Source organism: Ostrinia furnacalis, unplaced genomic scaffold (assembly GCF_004193835.3).
Source record: "Ostrinia furnacalis isolate ACB-3 unplaced genomic scaffold, ASM419383v2 OfSCF2800, whole genome shotgun sequence".
NCBI classification, from domain to species: Eukaryota; Metazoa; Arthropoda; class Insecta; order Lepidoptera; family Crambidae; genus Ostrinia; species Ostrinia furnacalis.
In genome coordinates, this window is record NW_021133039.1 from 604,769 (window position 1) to 619,453 (window position 14,685).

At 56.0% G+C, this 14,685-nt stretch overlaps 1 protein-coding gene across 1 annotated transcript in view; it reads left to right on the forward strand.

The window, feature by feature from the left end:
- Positions 1-14,284, forward strand: part of kug (FAT atypical cadherin kugelei) — a 44,044-nt gene extending 29,760 nt beyond the window's left edge. Inside the window, 19 exon segments of the mRNA XM_028309471.1 lie at positions 485-941; positions 1,210-1,569; positions 2,049-2,207; positions 2,448-2,559; positions 2,946-3,129; positions 4,266-4,524; positions 4,941-5,110; positions 5,396-5,617; positions 5,754-8,225; positions 8,665-8,961; positions 9,098-9,422; positions 9,800-9,930; positions 10,046-10,342; positions 10,425-10,803; positions 11,585-11,685; positions 11,773-12,070; positions 12,227-12,535; positions 12,627-12,764; positions 12,896-14,284. Of these exon segments, the coding sequence (XP_028165272.1) occupies positions 485-941; positions 1,210-1,569; positions 2,049-2,207; positions 2,448-2,559; positions 2,946-3,129; positions 4,266-4,524; positions 4,941-5,110; positions 5,396-5,617; positions 5,754-8,225; positions 8,665-8,961; positions 9,098-9,422; positions 9,800-9,930; positions 10,046-10,342; positions 10,425-10,803; positions 11,585-11,685; positions 11,773-12,070; positions 12,227-12,535; positions 12,627-12,764; positions 12,896-13,026 (6,801 nt within the window). The 3' untranslated portion in view covers positions 13,027-14,284.
- The last annotated feature ends 401 nt before the right edge of the window (positions 14,285-14,685 follow it).

A 14,685-nucleotide genomic window follows, 5' to 3' on the forward strand; every position in this document is an offset into this window, starting at 1 on the left:
GTAGTAGGCCTGCCCACGCTACGTCTTCCAGCCCGTGCTCGCCACTCGAGAACTTTCCTGCCCCAACGGCCATCGTCTCTACGAGCTATGTGCCCCGCCCACTGCCACTTGATTTTAGCAATTCTGCGAGCTATGTCGGTTACTTTGGTTCTCCTGCGGATCTCCTCATTTCTGATTCGATCACGCAGGGAAACTCCGAGCATAGCCCGCTCCATCGCCCTTTGGGTGACCTTGAGCCTTCTTATGAGGCCCATAGTAAGCGACCACGTCTCAGATCCGTATACCATCACTGGCAACACGCATTGGTCAAATACTTTCGACTTGAGACACTGCGGTATTTCAGACGTGAGTATATGGCGAAGCTTCCCGAACGCTGCCCATCCGAGTTGGATTCGACGATTGACCGAATGAAACATTATCGAACGTTAATTTGTCACGATCGACCGCGTTCGCCGTTTTCATTCACGCGATCGATCGGTTTCAGGTGAAAGCGTACGACGACGATCCCGGCGAGTACGGCACGGTCACCTACTCGATACCGTCCGCTCGGCTCCGCGAGACGTTCGCCGTGGACGCCGCGAGCGGCGCGCTGACGGCCCGCGTCCCGCTGGACCGCGAGCGGCGCGCCGAGTGGGAGGTGCCGGTGACCGCCAGCGACGGCGGCGGGCTGCTGCGCCACACGACGGTGCGCGTGCGCGTGGCCGACCTCAACGACAACGCGCCCGTGTTCCCGCACCGCGAGTACCGCGCGGCCGTCGCGCACGACAAGCCGCCGGGCGCGCCCTTCCTCACTCTCGCGGCGTCGGACGCGGACGCGGGCGATAACGCGCGTCTGTCGTACTCGGTGTACGAGGGCGACGTGCGCACCGACGCCAGCGGCCTCTTCGCCGTCGATCCTCACACCGGGGCACTGTCCTTCGCGAGAGACGCTTCTGGCTTTGGTGAGTGCACGGTTTTGAGTTACTTTTTTTACCTCTTAAATTGCATCTCACTTAGGCTGACTTGCACCACCTAACTTTGACCGTAACTTTAACGATAACCGATGCTTTTTGTATGGAGTTTGACAGATTTTTGACGTTTGTATAAGTTTTAAGATGGTGCAACTCAGCCTTAGTGTGACGAGTGCGATTACGGTCAAACAACTGCATTGTTCTGCATTAAAAAACTCATGGTTAAGTTTAATTAAATATTATAATTTGTTTATTCCAGCGTCACGGTCGGTGCAAGTGTGGGTGAGGGCTCGCGACGGCGGAGGCCTGGCCGGCGAGGCCCCAGTGTCAGTCTACGTGTTGGGTCCGGGCGAAACGGCTCCGCGAATACACGCGCCGCCTCCCGATCTCTTCCTGCCCGAAGATGCCGCCCCGGGAACCCTCATCGCGGAGCTACGAGTGCCCGAGTCGCCCGACGCTCCGGAGAGCACAGACTCCAACGAGGCGGCGGATTCACCCTCCCCGAGGTTCAGGCTGGCTCCGGGGCTGTGGCCGCGGGACCTGTTCGCCGTGGACTCGTCCGGGCGACTCGTTCTCGCCGGACAACTCGATCGGGAGACTGCCGCGGAGCACATCATCGGTGAGTGCGTCCGAGGGTACCCATCGAACAGTTTTGAAAACACCGAGCGTGAAGTAATACAGTGTGAGTCACGATAAAGTGCACATATGAAATTAGGTAAAACTAGACCTATTTTTATCGACAAAAGAGAGGTAAATTTTTATTTTTTATTACTTTGTACGCGTGTATCCCGTTTTACTCCCTTAGAGGTTGAATTTGCTCCCTTTGACGTTCGTAAAAAGATAAGACAACTTAGTGTTCAGAAATGCAGTCGGAGGCATCAATGACTACCTAATTCTATTGTTGGTGATGTATTTGATGCCTCCGACTGTATTTGTGAACACTAAGTTGTTTCTATCTTTTTTGTTGATTTTTACGCAGTTGGATTTTTGGTTTATCCAATAATAATTTTATTTTAATCTTCACACATCAATATTTTGTATTTCGTGACACATTTATTTTTTGTTTTATAATGAACTTTTATCGTGTCGTCGACACAGGCATCATCCTGGAGGGCTCGGGCAGCCCGGCGCCGGCGAGCATGGCGCAGACGCGGCTGCACGTGCTGGACGTCAACGAGCACGCGCCCGCCTTCCACGCGCAGCCCTACGTCGTGCACGTGGCCGAGAACACGCCGCCGCACTCCAGCCTCGTGCAGCGTGAGTTGGCTATGTAGCTTCGTCGAAAAGCTGGAGCCTGAAGCACGCAACTAAGCTTTCATTTATTTCATTTAATGATTTCTATTTAATAGGACAACCGAAAAGACTCACACCGAAACCATCTTGGCAATGTTTTGAACGTTGTTTTGTAATGTGGACCTAAAAATTGGTAGCCTCGACTAATAGTCCCATTTATGTAACCTTATGTATTTTATTTATCCGCAAAATTTCCTTTTTCAGTGATGGCAGACGATCCAGACTCGGGCTCCAACGGCGAAGTACGATTTTCACTGGCCGGTGAGGGCGAGGAAGGGACCGCATCCACCAGCCTGTTCGCCGTGGATCCGTACAGGTAGGCATTATTTCTGTCCGTATCAAACGTTCTAGAGAAGTTAGAAAAGGATACCGCATCGCTTCCAGCCCACTGAGTCAGACACATGTTTATGCTATCTTTACAGGGAAAGCCTGATGCTATAGTCTGGTCCGTGAGCACGTAGAATTTTGTCCAATGACCCCTAGCTACCCATCCTTATCGCTCGCGTGTAACTATGTTGCTATCGCGCTCGCACACTCACTGCGGGTGCCCGTCGCACAGTCGCGACAGCAATATAATTACTCGCGAGCGATAAGGATGGGTAGCTAGGGGTCATTGGACAAAATTCTACGTGCTCACGGACCGGGCTTTATATGATTTATTTAAAAGCGGTCCGATTTATTGTTCAATTCCGGTCGGCACAGCGGCTGGGTGACGACGACGGGCGCGCTGGACCGCGAGGCGCGCGCCGAGCACCGCCTGGCGCTGCTGGCCGCCGACAGCGCCGCGCCGCCCGGCCGCCGCACCGCGCGCGGCACGCTCGTCGTGCGCCTCGTCGACTACAACGACTGCCCGCCCGCCTTCCTGCACGACGACTACGACGCCGAGGTGAGCTCGCACTCCGTGGCGCTTCGAAACAAATTCAATTATCCAGTCGTTCCTGCCCAAGGCGTAATGTGCCTAAACGAGGTTTGATAGCATCACCGCTCAATATTATTAAGTCGTTGACTGCCGAAATACGTGTTCATCATCATCATCATTTCAGCCATAGGACGTCCACTGCTGAACATAGGCCTCCCCTAATGCTTTCCACGTTGATCGNTCGTTCCTGCCCAAGGCGAAATGTGCCTAAACGAGGTTTGATATCATCACCGCTCACTATTATTAAGTCGTTGACTGCCGAAACACGTGTTACATTTTTATTGTTCGAGTTCACCGATGAGCCGCGTGGTGTTAAATTATTAATATTATTTATTTATAGATTGTATTGTATTATAGGTTCGGAAACAATTTTTTCTTATTTAATTTTGTTCGGAACACCGACGGCTCCAAGTACGGAACAAAGGGACACTCAATTATTCCTACTTAGAAATTTAAGGAAAGCGAGTAACACTCATACACAGTGAGTGATAACCTCAGATCATAGAAGGGGAATAGATATGAACTCGCGCGTAACTACAACGAGAACCAGTGTCCCCACATTTCCCCCACTACAGCTCCCACACACACATTCAACTGTGTAAAAACAAAGCGATTGACAGTCCACGACAATAGGCGCAAAAATGCAATGATTGGCCATAAGGCACTTCACGCACACTTTGAAAACGCTAGTGAGAGAAGAAAGATAAAATGGAGTCGATCAGATATCGATACTTTAAATGGTTGGGGGCAAGGTTCGAAACTGGTTTAAAAAAATGCTTATGTATGAAAACCTTTTTATTATTATACGTTATTATTAACTACTATCACGCATTAACTTTTTAATTTTGGCGAAATTCGTACCGCATATGTTTATCAAAAATATTGCCTATATTAGGCTTTCAACTAGCTCATATAGTAATTACATAGTTGACAGTTACTAATTACATCTACTGTTATTATTGTTTTTGTAAAATTGAACGACTGAATCGCGACTAACCTGGCTTCGCGGTCGATGTTCGTTTCTGGGCATATCGCGGAGACACGCGCCACGCCCCCGTTTCACATCTATTCCCTTCTATAATCTCTTCCTACCGCGGGGGCAGGTGCCGGAGGACGCGGCGCCGGGCACGGTGGTGGCGCGGCTGGGCGTGCGCGACGCGGACGCGGCGGGCGGCGCGCTGGCCTTCTTCGTGGCGGACGGCGACCCGCGCGCGCGCTTCCAGCTGCGCGCCTCGGGCGAGCTGTTCGTGGCGCGCGCGCTGGACCGCGAGGCCGCCGCGCTCTACCGCCTCAGCGTCGCCGCCACCGACGGCAAGTTCACGGCCTACACGCGCGTGCGCGTCGTCGTGCTCGACGTCAACGGTGAGTTCGCCACGAACGCTGTCGCAGGCACGGACTGCAAGTTCAATAATAAAGTAAAGATACAAAGAAAATTTTATTCACACACATTTGAATTTGTGCAAAATTATATGCATTAATTTATTTCTACCAACACTGTTACATAACAACATGTACACTTAAAAATAACAATTATGAACAACAATTATAGGCTGACACAACAAATTAATTATAAATTATTATATACTCAAAAAAACTCGTAAATAACATTTATTTCTGCAAATAGGCTTTAAAAAAGCACTTTTACACGTCCCAGTATTAACCCTACCACTGCTTCAGGACAATAAATGGGCCAGTGTTGAGAAGAGGCAGCGCAAGAAACTCAGACACTATTGTCAGCCTTTAAAAATACATAGTTATAAACTTCTCATAATCGACAGACAACCCGCCGTACTGCCTCCGACACCGGTACTACGCCGAGCTGCCGGAGGACGCCGCCAACGGCACCCGCGTCATGCAGCTGGCGACGGGCGACGCCGACGAGCCCGCCGACCCGCAGCTGCGGCACTTCCTCACCGGGGACTTCGCGCACCACTTCGCCATCGACAAGGTACGGCGACTTATCCTGTTTAGCCCGAAGGTTTACTGGCAGATAATGCCCGATGACATTGAGTTCGTTTTATGTACCGACTTTATGGCATTAATAAACAAAACTTCCCGAACGGCGTCGACCTCGATCACATCGATCGTCGATCTCAACTCAACCCGATGTGACTGAAACTTTTTTTTATTTTTTTTATTTACTGATTTCTTGTGTGATCGTTTATCATTTTAATAACTTTTTGTTTCCCAAATATGAATAAATAAATGACGTACGTCCGTTGTGGGGGCGCAGGAGAGCGGCGTGGTGACGGTGGCGGCGGCGCTGGACCGCGAGACGCGCGCCGCGTACCGGCTGCGGGTGCACGCGCAGGACCGCGCGCGGCCCGCCTGGGGCTGCTCGTCCGAGCTGCTGCTGCGCCTGCGCGACGCCAACGACAACGCGCCGCGCTTCTCCGCCGCCACCTACACCGTCACGCTGCCCGAGGACGCCGACGTCGGCACGCTCGTGGCCAAGGTAGGTGGCGCCTCACACCTCGCCCAGGAGTGATTGTACCCTGTTCTACAAAAAAAACTGACTGTCATTCGCTACGATCGCTTCCGAGCTTCGATCGAATGCCGCAGTCGCTGTTGATTGTCGTTTTCGTTTGCAGGTTCACGCTACGGACGCGGATCTCGGAGAAAATCGTCTGGTGCGCTACTCGTTCGTTGACGAGTCGACGGAGGCGTTCGAGCTCGCGGCCGACAGCGGCATCATCACGCTGCGCGCTCCTCTGGACCGCGAGACGCAGGCCGAGCACCGGCTCGTGGTGCGCGCGCGCGACCGCGGCGACCCGCCGCTCTCCGCCACCGCCACCGTCCGCCTCACGGTCGCGGACGTCAACGACAACCCGCCCGAGTTCGAGTTCCACCAGTACCGAGCTGTCGTCCCCGAGATCGACGCTCCCGGCACCGAGGTGCTCCGCGTGCGCGCCACGTCCCGGGACGCCGGCGTCAACGCCGACGTCTACTACTCGCTCATCGGCGGCGACGGCCGCGATGACTTCGCCGTCGATCACTCGAGCGGTGTTCTGTCCATCGCCCGACCACTCGATTATGAACGAAGGAGAGAATACGCTCTTACCGTGCAAGCGATCGACGGTGGCTCACCGCCCCTCAGCGACCGCGCATCGATTAACGTAACCGTATCGGACAGCAATGACAACGCTCCGTCATTTTCGCAAGAATCTTACGGAGCTCGAGTTCGCGAGGACGCCGAGGTCGGTGCGCGAGTTTTGCAAGTGATAGCGGATGACGCGGACTCGGGAGCCAACGGCCGCGTGGCGTACTCCATCGCCCGCGGTGACCGCGATGGACAGTTCACCGTTGACGCTGACACCGGCTACATTTCCGTGGCGTCTCCGCTCGATCGAGAAACCATTCCGGCTTACGTTCTCGAAGTGAGAGCACGCGACAGAGGTGTGCCGTCTCTAGAAACCACGACGTTGGTAAATATTGAAGTTGTCGACGCCAATGACAACCCGCCTCTTTTCGCTCAGACAAACTACACGGCCGTCGTTCAAGAAGATCGACCACTGGGACACACCATCATCAAATTTGAAGTGCAGGATGCTGATGCACCTCCGAACGGCGCTCCATACACATTTGACTTTCAATCTGGCAACGAGATGGGAGCTTTCCGACTGGAGCAAGATGGTTACTTGCGCTCGGCGACTCGATTCAATCACCGTATCAAGGACCGCTATGCACTGCAAATTAGAGTATTCGATAACGGTACTCCACCACTGTTTTCTGATGCCTGGGTGTACATAAGGGTGATCGAAGAGTCACAGTATCCACCCGTTATAACTCCGCTCGAAATCATCGTAAACTCCTACCTCGACGAATTCCCTGGAGGGACCATAGGACGAGTCTTCGCATCGGACCGCGACGCTTATGATACCTTAACGTACGCGATCGCCCCCGTGGACGGGGCCCCTTATCCTCCCACGGATCTTTTCGAAATCGATCCCAAGAACGGAACGTTGCGTGCGGCGCCGCGACTCGACGTCGGTGATTATCGGCTCAACATCACAGTCGACGACGGCAAGTTCATCAGTTTCGCGATAGTGCGCGTCGCCGTCGTGCTGATCTCCGACGAGATGCTCGCGCAGGCGGTCGTCGTGCGCTTCCGCGAGGTCACCGACCGGGACTTCGTCCTCAGCCACCGCAAGGGCTTCCTGCGGGCCGTCGCCGAAGCGACCGACTGCGACCCCGCCGACGTGGTCGTGGTCAGCGTCCAGCCGTCGGGCGAGACGAGCGAGGACGAGCCCCGGCGAGAGAGGCGGCAGGTGGCCCAGGACCTGGACGTCGCCTTCGCGGTGCGCACGGCCGCCGACGGAGGCGGCTTCCTGCCCGCCGACGCGCTGCGGCGCCGCCTGCACGCGCACCTGGAGCGGCTCGAGGAGCGCACGCGGCTGGTGGTGGAGGAGCTCGTGCGCGTCGCGTGCGGCGGCTGCGCGCACGGCGCCTGCGTGGAGCGCGTGGCGCTGCGCCCCGGCGGCCTGCGCGCCGTGGCCACCGACGTGTTCGCGCTGGTGGCGCTGCCGCACCGGCTGCGCGGCGAGTGCGCGTGCGCGCCCGGCTTCGGCGGCGAGCGCTGCGACCGGCCGGCCGGCGAGCGCGAGCCGGGCGACGCGGGCGAGGGCGCGCCGGGCGTGGCGCACGTGGCCGGCGACGGCTACCTGGTGTACCGGCTGGAGCGCGGCGTGGTGGCCGGCGAGCGGCTGCTGGACGACGAGCTGACGCTGTCGCTGCGCTTCCGCACGCGGCGCGAGCGCGGCACGCTGCTGCAGGCGGCCGGGCGCGTGGACTACGCCGTGCTGGAGGTGGCGGAGGGGCACCTGCAGTTCCGCATGGAGCTGGGCTCGGGCCCGGCGCTGGTGCGCGCGTCGGTGCCGGTGGCGGACGGCGCGTGGCACGAGGCGCGGCTGGAGCGGCGCGGCGCGGCCATGCGGCTGACGGTGGACCGGCGCAGCGCGCACGCGCAGACGCCGCCGCCCGCCGCCGTGCTGGACGCGCGCGCCGACCGCCTGCTCATCGGCGCCGCCCTCATGAGACACGCCCACGCCTTGGCGCCCGAACAGGTCAGCTCGATCGTTCACCTGCTCTGTTGAAACCGTTACATATTAGACAGTCCATTTATGTTAGTTCCAAAGTGGTGGTAGGGCAAACTATGACGTCATTCTTCCAGGTCTAATATCCGAGTCACCACACAAGGTCGGACTTACCGAGGAACGCGGGTTCGAATCCCGCCGCGGCTCGACTGGCAGGGTCGCCATATGAGGAGTTCATAATCAAACACCCGAACTGAGTCAATCCCGTTTATTGAATGCACGATAAAATACAATGAAGCGACTTAAATACTATAGGATAAATGAGCATACACATTAATACAAGGGTTGTTAGTACATACATCACATATTGTGGTGAGCCCACTCGTGACACAAGCATATATAGCTCAGTACGAGGGGTTTTAGTAGGTAATTGTTATTGTATAGTAATGATCAACGACTTGGTCGACAGGTGACGTACGGCTTCCACGGCTGCATCGCGGAGGTGCGTCTGGGCGGCGCGCTGCTGCCGCTGGAGGAGGGCGGCACGGCGGCGGACGGGCGCGCGCAGCTGCTGCGGCGCGTGCGCGTGCGCGTGGCCGCCGCCTGCCCGCCGCTGGCGCCGCCCGGGCCCTGCGCCTCCTACCCCTGCCTCAACGGCGGCACGTGCCGCGAGGCGCCCAGCCTGCTCGAGGCCGAGCCCGCCGGCAACGACCTCGAGGGCTACGCCTGCACCTGCCACGCGCGCTTCCTCGGGCCCAGATGCGAGGTGCGCTTTGCGGTTCAAAATTATACTTTGTGATGTTTTTTTAAAAAAAATATTTAATATTTAAGTATAACATTTTTCATAGCGGACATCTCTTCTGAAACTCAATAAAGACACAGGCGTCGTTATGTATGTGCAGGTGGACGCGGACCCGTGCGCGTCGCAGCCGTGCCTGCACGGCGGGTTCTGCGCGGCGGCGCCGGCGGGCGGGTTCCGCTGCGCGTGCGCGGGCGGGCTGGCGGGCGCGCGCTGCGAGCGCGGGCGCTGGTGCGCGCCGGGCGTGTGCGCGCACGGCGGCGCGTGCGAGGAGGGCGACTGGGGCCCGTCGTGTCGCTGCCGCGGCTACTACGGCCCGCGCTGCCAGTACGACGTGGACGAGTGCGCCGGCGAGCCCTGCCTCAACGGCGCCACCTGCCTCAACGAGCCCGGCTCCTTCCGCTGCCTCTGCCCGCCCGACAAGACCGGTGCGTTCGCTGTTCGGCGCTTGCCTTTTGAACAAAGGCTGAATTCGAGTCGCACTTCTGTATGAAACGACCGATGTCAGAATCTCTAGTTTAATTTTATTCGTTCACATAATTTATTTATTAGGTACACCGTCAAATTCACATACGGTTTGATACTTTTTAACATGGTTAATAACACACATTAGTATACTTATACAGCATTTCTTTTTGCAAGGTCAAAGTACAAATATCAATTAAATTGAATTTGAGCACCGAACAATATAAAGAATTCAGTATCGTTCATTTCGTTCGGTGCCAGATTCGTTTGAGTCGTATGACACGACTCTGTCTCTATCCTTCACGATATCGCTCTTTCAACGTACGATTTCAACCCGCAGGCATGAACTGCGGGAACCCGCTGTACTCGGACGCGGTGGTGGCGGGCGGCGCGGGCGGCGGCGGCGGCGCGCTGCGGGCGGCGTGGCGCTGGGCCTGCGAGGCGCGCTGGCCGCTCGCCGCCGCCGCCGCCGCGCTGCTGGCGCTGCTGCTGGCCGCCGTCGCGCTGCCGCTCGCGCTGCGCCGCCGCGCCCGCGCCGCACGCGTCACCGTTATTGTATAGTAATGATCAACGACTTGGTCGACAGGTGACGTACGGCTTCCACGGCTGCATCGCGGAGGTGCGTCTGGGCGGCGCGCTGCTGCCGCTGGAGGAGGGCGGCACGGCGGCGGACGGGCGCGCGCAGCTGCTGCGGCGCGTGCGCGTGCGCGTGGCCGCCGCCTGCCCGCCGCTGGCGCCGCCCGGGCCCTGCGCCTCCTACCCCTGCCTCAACGGCGGCACGTGCCGCGAGGCGCCCAGCCTGCTCGAGGCCGAGCCCGCCGGCAACGACCTCGAGGGCTACGCCTGCACCTGCCACGCGCGCTTCCTCGGGCCCAGATGCGAGGTGCGCTTTGCGGTTCAAAATTATACTTTGTGATGTTTTTTTAAAAAAAATATTTAATATTTAAGTATAACATTTTTCATAGCGGACATCTCTTCTGAAACTCAATAAAGACACAGGCGTCGTTATGTATGTGCAGGTGGACGCGGACCCGTGCGCGTCGCAGCCGTGCCTGCACGGCGGGTTCTGCGCGGCGGCGCCGGCGGGCGGGTTCCGCTGCGCGTGCGCGGGCGGGCTGGCGGGCGCGCGCTGCGAGCGCGGGCGCTGGTGCGCGCCGGGCGTGTGCGCGCACGGCGGCGCGTGCGAGGAGGGCGACTGGGGCCCGTCGTGTCGCTGCCGCGGCTACTACGGCCCGCGCTGCCAGTACGACGTGGACGAGTGCGCCGGCGAGCCCTGCCTCAACGGCGCCACCTGCCTCAACGAGCCCGGCTCCTTCCGCTGCCTCTGCCCGCCCGACAAGACCGGTGCGTTCGCTGTCCGTCGCTTGCCTTTTGTACGAAGCTCGGATACGAGCCGCACTTCTGTGTGAAGCGACCGATGTCAAAATTGCTAGTTTAGTTTTTTTCGTTCACATACTTTATTTATTACGTACACCATCAAAGTCACATACACGATTTAATACATTTTAACATGGTTAATAACACACGATGCGTATATGACCTCAATCACAGGTATAAGTACACAGCATTTTTTTTGCAAGGTTAGGGGACAAATCGAATTAGCAAGCTGAAGTGGCAATGGGCAGGGCACATAGTACGCAGAACTGACGGCTATTGGGGCAGCAAGATTCTGGAGTAGAAGCCAGTAGCTTACCAGAAAACGCAACGTGGGACGTCCACCCATAAGGTGGACCGACGACCTAATAAAGGTAGCAGGAAGGTGCTGGATGCAGGCCGCTACCAACCGTGCGATGTAGATATCATTGGGGGAGGCCTATGTTTAGTAGTGGATGTCCTATGGCTGAAATGTTGATGATGATCACCGAACAGTATGTACTCCCATACTATTAGGTACGGGCAGTACCCAACGATTTTCAGGATTTTCAACGATTTATAAAGGATTCAGTATCGTTCGTTTCGTTCGTTGCCTGAGTCGTTCCGACATATGACACGACACTATTTATTTATTTATTTATTTATTAATAGGTACAGTTACAGTACATAGAATACTACTTATTTAGTAAAAAATACATCTATCTCTATCCTTCACGATATCGCTTTTTCAACGTACGATTTCAACCCGCAGGCATGAACTGCGGGAACCCGCTGTACTCGGACGCGGTGGTGGCGGGCGGCGCGGGCGGCGGCGGCGGCGCGCTGCGGGCGGCGTGGCGCTGGGCCTGCGAGGCGCGCTGGCCGCTCGCCGCCGCCGCCGCCGCGCTGCTGGCGCTGCTGCTGGCCGCCGTCGCGCTGCCGCTCGCGCTGCGCCGCCGCGCCCGCGCCGCACGCGTCACCGCGCCGCCGCCGCGCTGCGACAAGCTGCCGCCCGCGCGCGCCTCCAAGCTGTCCAACCTCGAGGCCGTGGCCACGCGCCGCGAGCGCCCCGCCTCGTGCGCCGAGCCGCCGCTCAACAACGCCGACACGCTGCGCAGCTACGGCTCCGCCGGCGACGAGCTCGAGGGCATCCCGCCCGACTACCGCCGCAACCTCAACATCGAGCCCGCGCACGACCGCAAGCCCTGGTCGGAGCAGATGCACCTGCACACCTTCGTCGACAACAAGATTTACAACGGTGAGTCGATTGGATCGCCTCTCCGCGGAAACAAATATACATACGTAACACATAGATGTATTTACATACGCTGTGCTCCAAAAACGTACCTATCGTAACGTAACGTAACGATCGTACCATCTCTCGCAGCCGATAATTAAGATCGTGTCGTTCCAGATCTCAAAGGCAGCAAAAGCCGGTCACGAACCCGGTCGCCGGGCGCGCTGCGGCGCGGGCCGGGCGCGGGCGAGCCGCACCTGGTGGGCGGCTACCACTGGGACTGCTCCGACTGGTGCGGCGGCGGCGGCGCGCTGCCCGGCATCAGCGAGGTGCCCGGCTCCGAGCGCCCCGACTCCTCCTCGCCGCCCTCGCCGCCCTCGCCCCGCCGCCCGCGCGTGCGCCGCGCCGTCTCCGGCTCCGCCACCGACGACCTCGAGCTCGACCTCGACGCCGACCGCGACACCGACGCGTCGCGCTTCCCCGACGGTGAGTGCGCCGCCCCGCTCCGAGGCGTCCGCCCCGAGGAGCCCGCCGCGGTCCAGACCGAGGAGCTTATTCCTGAAATTGTGCTTCGCAGCGTCCTCGTACCTGCTCCACCCGGACGAGTATCTGCCGCACCCGGACGACTGCCGCTCGCAGCCGCCCTCGGACTCGGAGCCGCTGCGCGCGCGCGTGCTGCGCGAGCCGGACGCCGCCAGCCTGATCACCATGCTCGGTGAGTGCCCCCGCTGACCGAACCCTCTCGTTCGCAGCGGTGGTAGAGCGAGCTATGTATATTTGGGACGTGTATAAGCGCCCCGGAAAGGGCCCATGTGCTGAATAAAATATTACAATTTGAATTCGCAGAGGAGCGCGACTCGCTGCTCGGCGGCGCGGGCGCGGGCTCGTGCAGCGACCTGTCCACGAACCTGTGCGAGATCGAGGAGTCGGAGGCGGAGGAGGAGGCGGCGCCGCGCGCGCGACACACCGACGTGTGACGCCGGCGCGCGGCCGCCGCGCCGCCCCCGCCCGCCCCGCCCGCCCCGCCCCGCGGCCTCTAGCGGACCCCGAGCGAGACCGAGCGACGGTCTCTCCATGATGATTATGGAAAATAGTGTAGTTCCTCGTGTGAGGTGTAAATATGTACATTGTAGTCGTTAAGATTCGAGCGAGCGAGCGATCGGCCGTGTGCGATGGAGCGAGGCCGATTCGATTCAACCGACTGACGGACGCCCTTTCCGCAAGATGCGTACGCGTGAAAATATGGTGGTCGATGTTTGATTGACTGTGATCCTGGTGAGTGCTTGCGTTCTGTTGCGAATCACCGTTATGCGTCTGAACTTGCCATCATTATTTTTATAATAATAGTCATGATCGAATGAACAAAAAATTATGCTTCTCTAAAACTTAAATTCTAGTATTCGCGAATACTTACATGAGCTTAATTATAAAGGAATGGCGAAGCACCTTCAAAATGTGTATTAAAATTAGAACTAAACTCAAAAAAATATCTTTCTTGTATGTTTTTCATTTATCGATAAATCTCTTGCCGTTCATTTTCATTCGTATCTCCTTTTTAGTAAATTAAACATCTTGCATCTAATCGATCATTTTGTGTAGATGTTTATTTATTTCGTAGTATTAATTTTACGTATTTCGCGGGACCATACCGTAACTATAGCATTTATGTAATGTCACTACGTAGTATTACTACTTACTTTAGTTTATTGCGTATGTAACGAGCACAGACAGTGATTGTGTGAATGTTAGAGTGCGTCCGAGCGCGCCGCCGGCTCGCGGCGGACGCAGTGTAAATAGTGCGGTGTACATACGGAGACGCGCGGNGCGCGCGGCGGCGACCGCCGATAACGTTGTTATAAATTATAATGGTGCTCTGACTATAGGTTCATATCATAACTTTAAACTGTGCATTTATATAAAATCGTAGGATAAACGTTCTCCTTATAGGTTAGCGAATTACATTAAGCGATCTATTTTTATATGTATAAACATCGGTTAGAGATATCGCGGCGCCCGCGGGCCCGCCCCTTGTGATAGCACGTATCTTCCCGCGCGCTTGTTTGCTAATGCTCCGACTCCGACTTGAGTTCGTATCGATTCACAGAACCTCTATTATATTATATACTAATTAGCAAACGGTCGCGTCGATTCATTTTTTTACAAACTGATTTATTATTTATTGAATTTATTGTTGTGTAAATTTTGACACGACTAATAAAAAAATGGAATTATTAAGAATTTTATTTACTTTATTATCATACCCTACCCTATGTTATCTGGCTAGTAATTTATGTAACTACGAGTATTTCTGAAGTGCAGTAAATGTTACCGGCATCTCTGGCATCGGTATAATCCGGTATTCTATGCAATACCTAGGCAATGAATTACTTTGCCTAGGTATTGTGTACAGTGCGACATAAAAGGTACTAATACCCTTATTTACTAGCAACACTGATTTATTTGTACGTGTGTCAAGTGAACACTGTTTTAATTGAATTAAATTGTTTTTATACAATTTAATAATTTAATTCAATTTAAACTTTTGCGTGCTTGCTTTTGCGTGGACTTCACTTGCGTGAAATTTCTCTCATAATCATTATAAATTATTAGGTATATTAATAAAATTAGTTATTCTG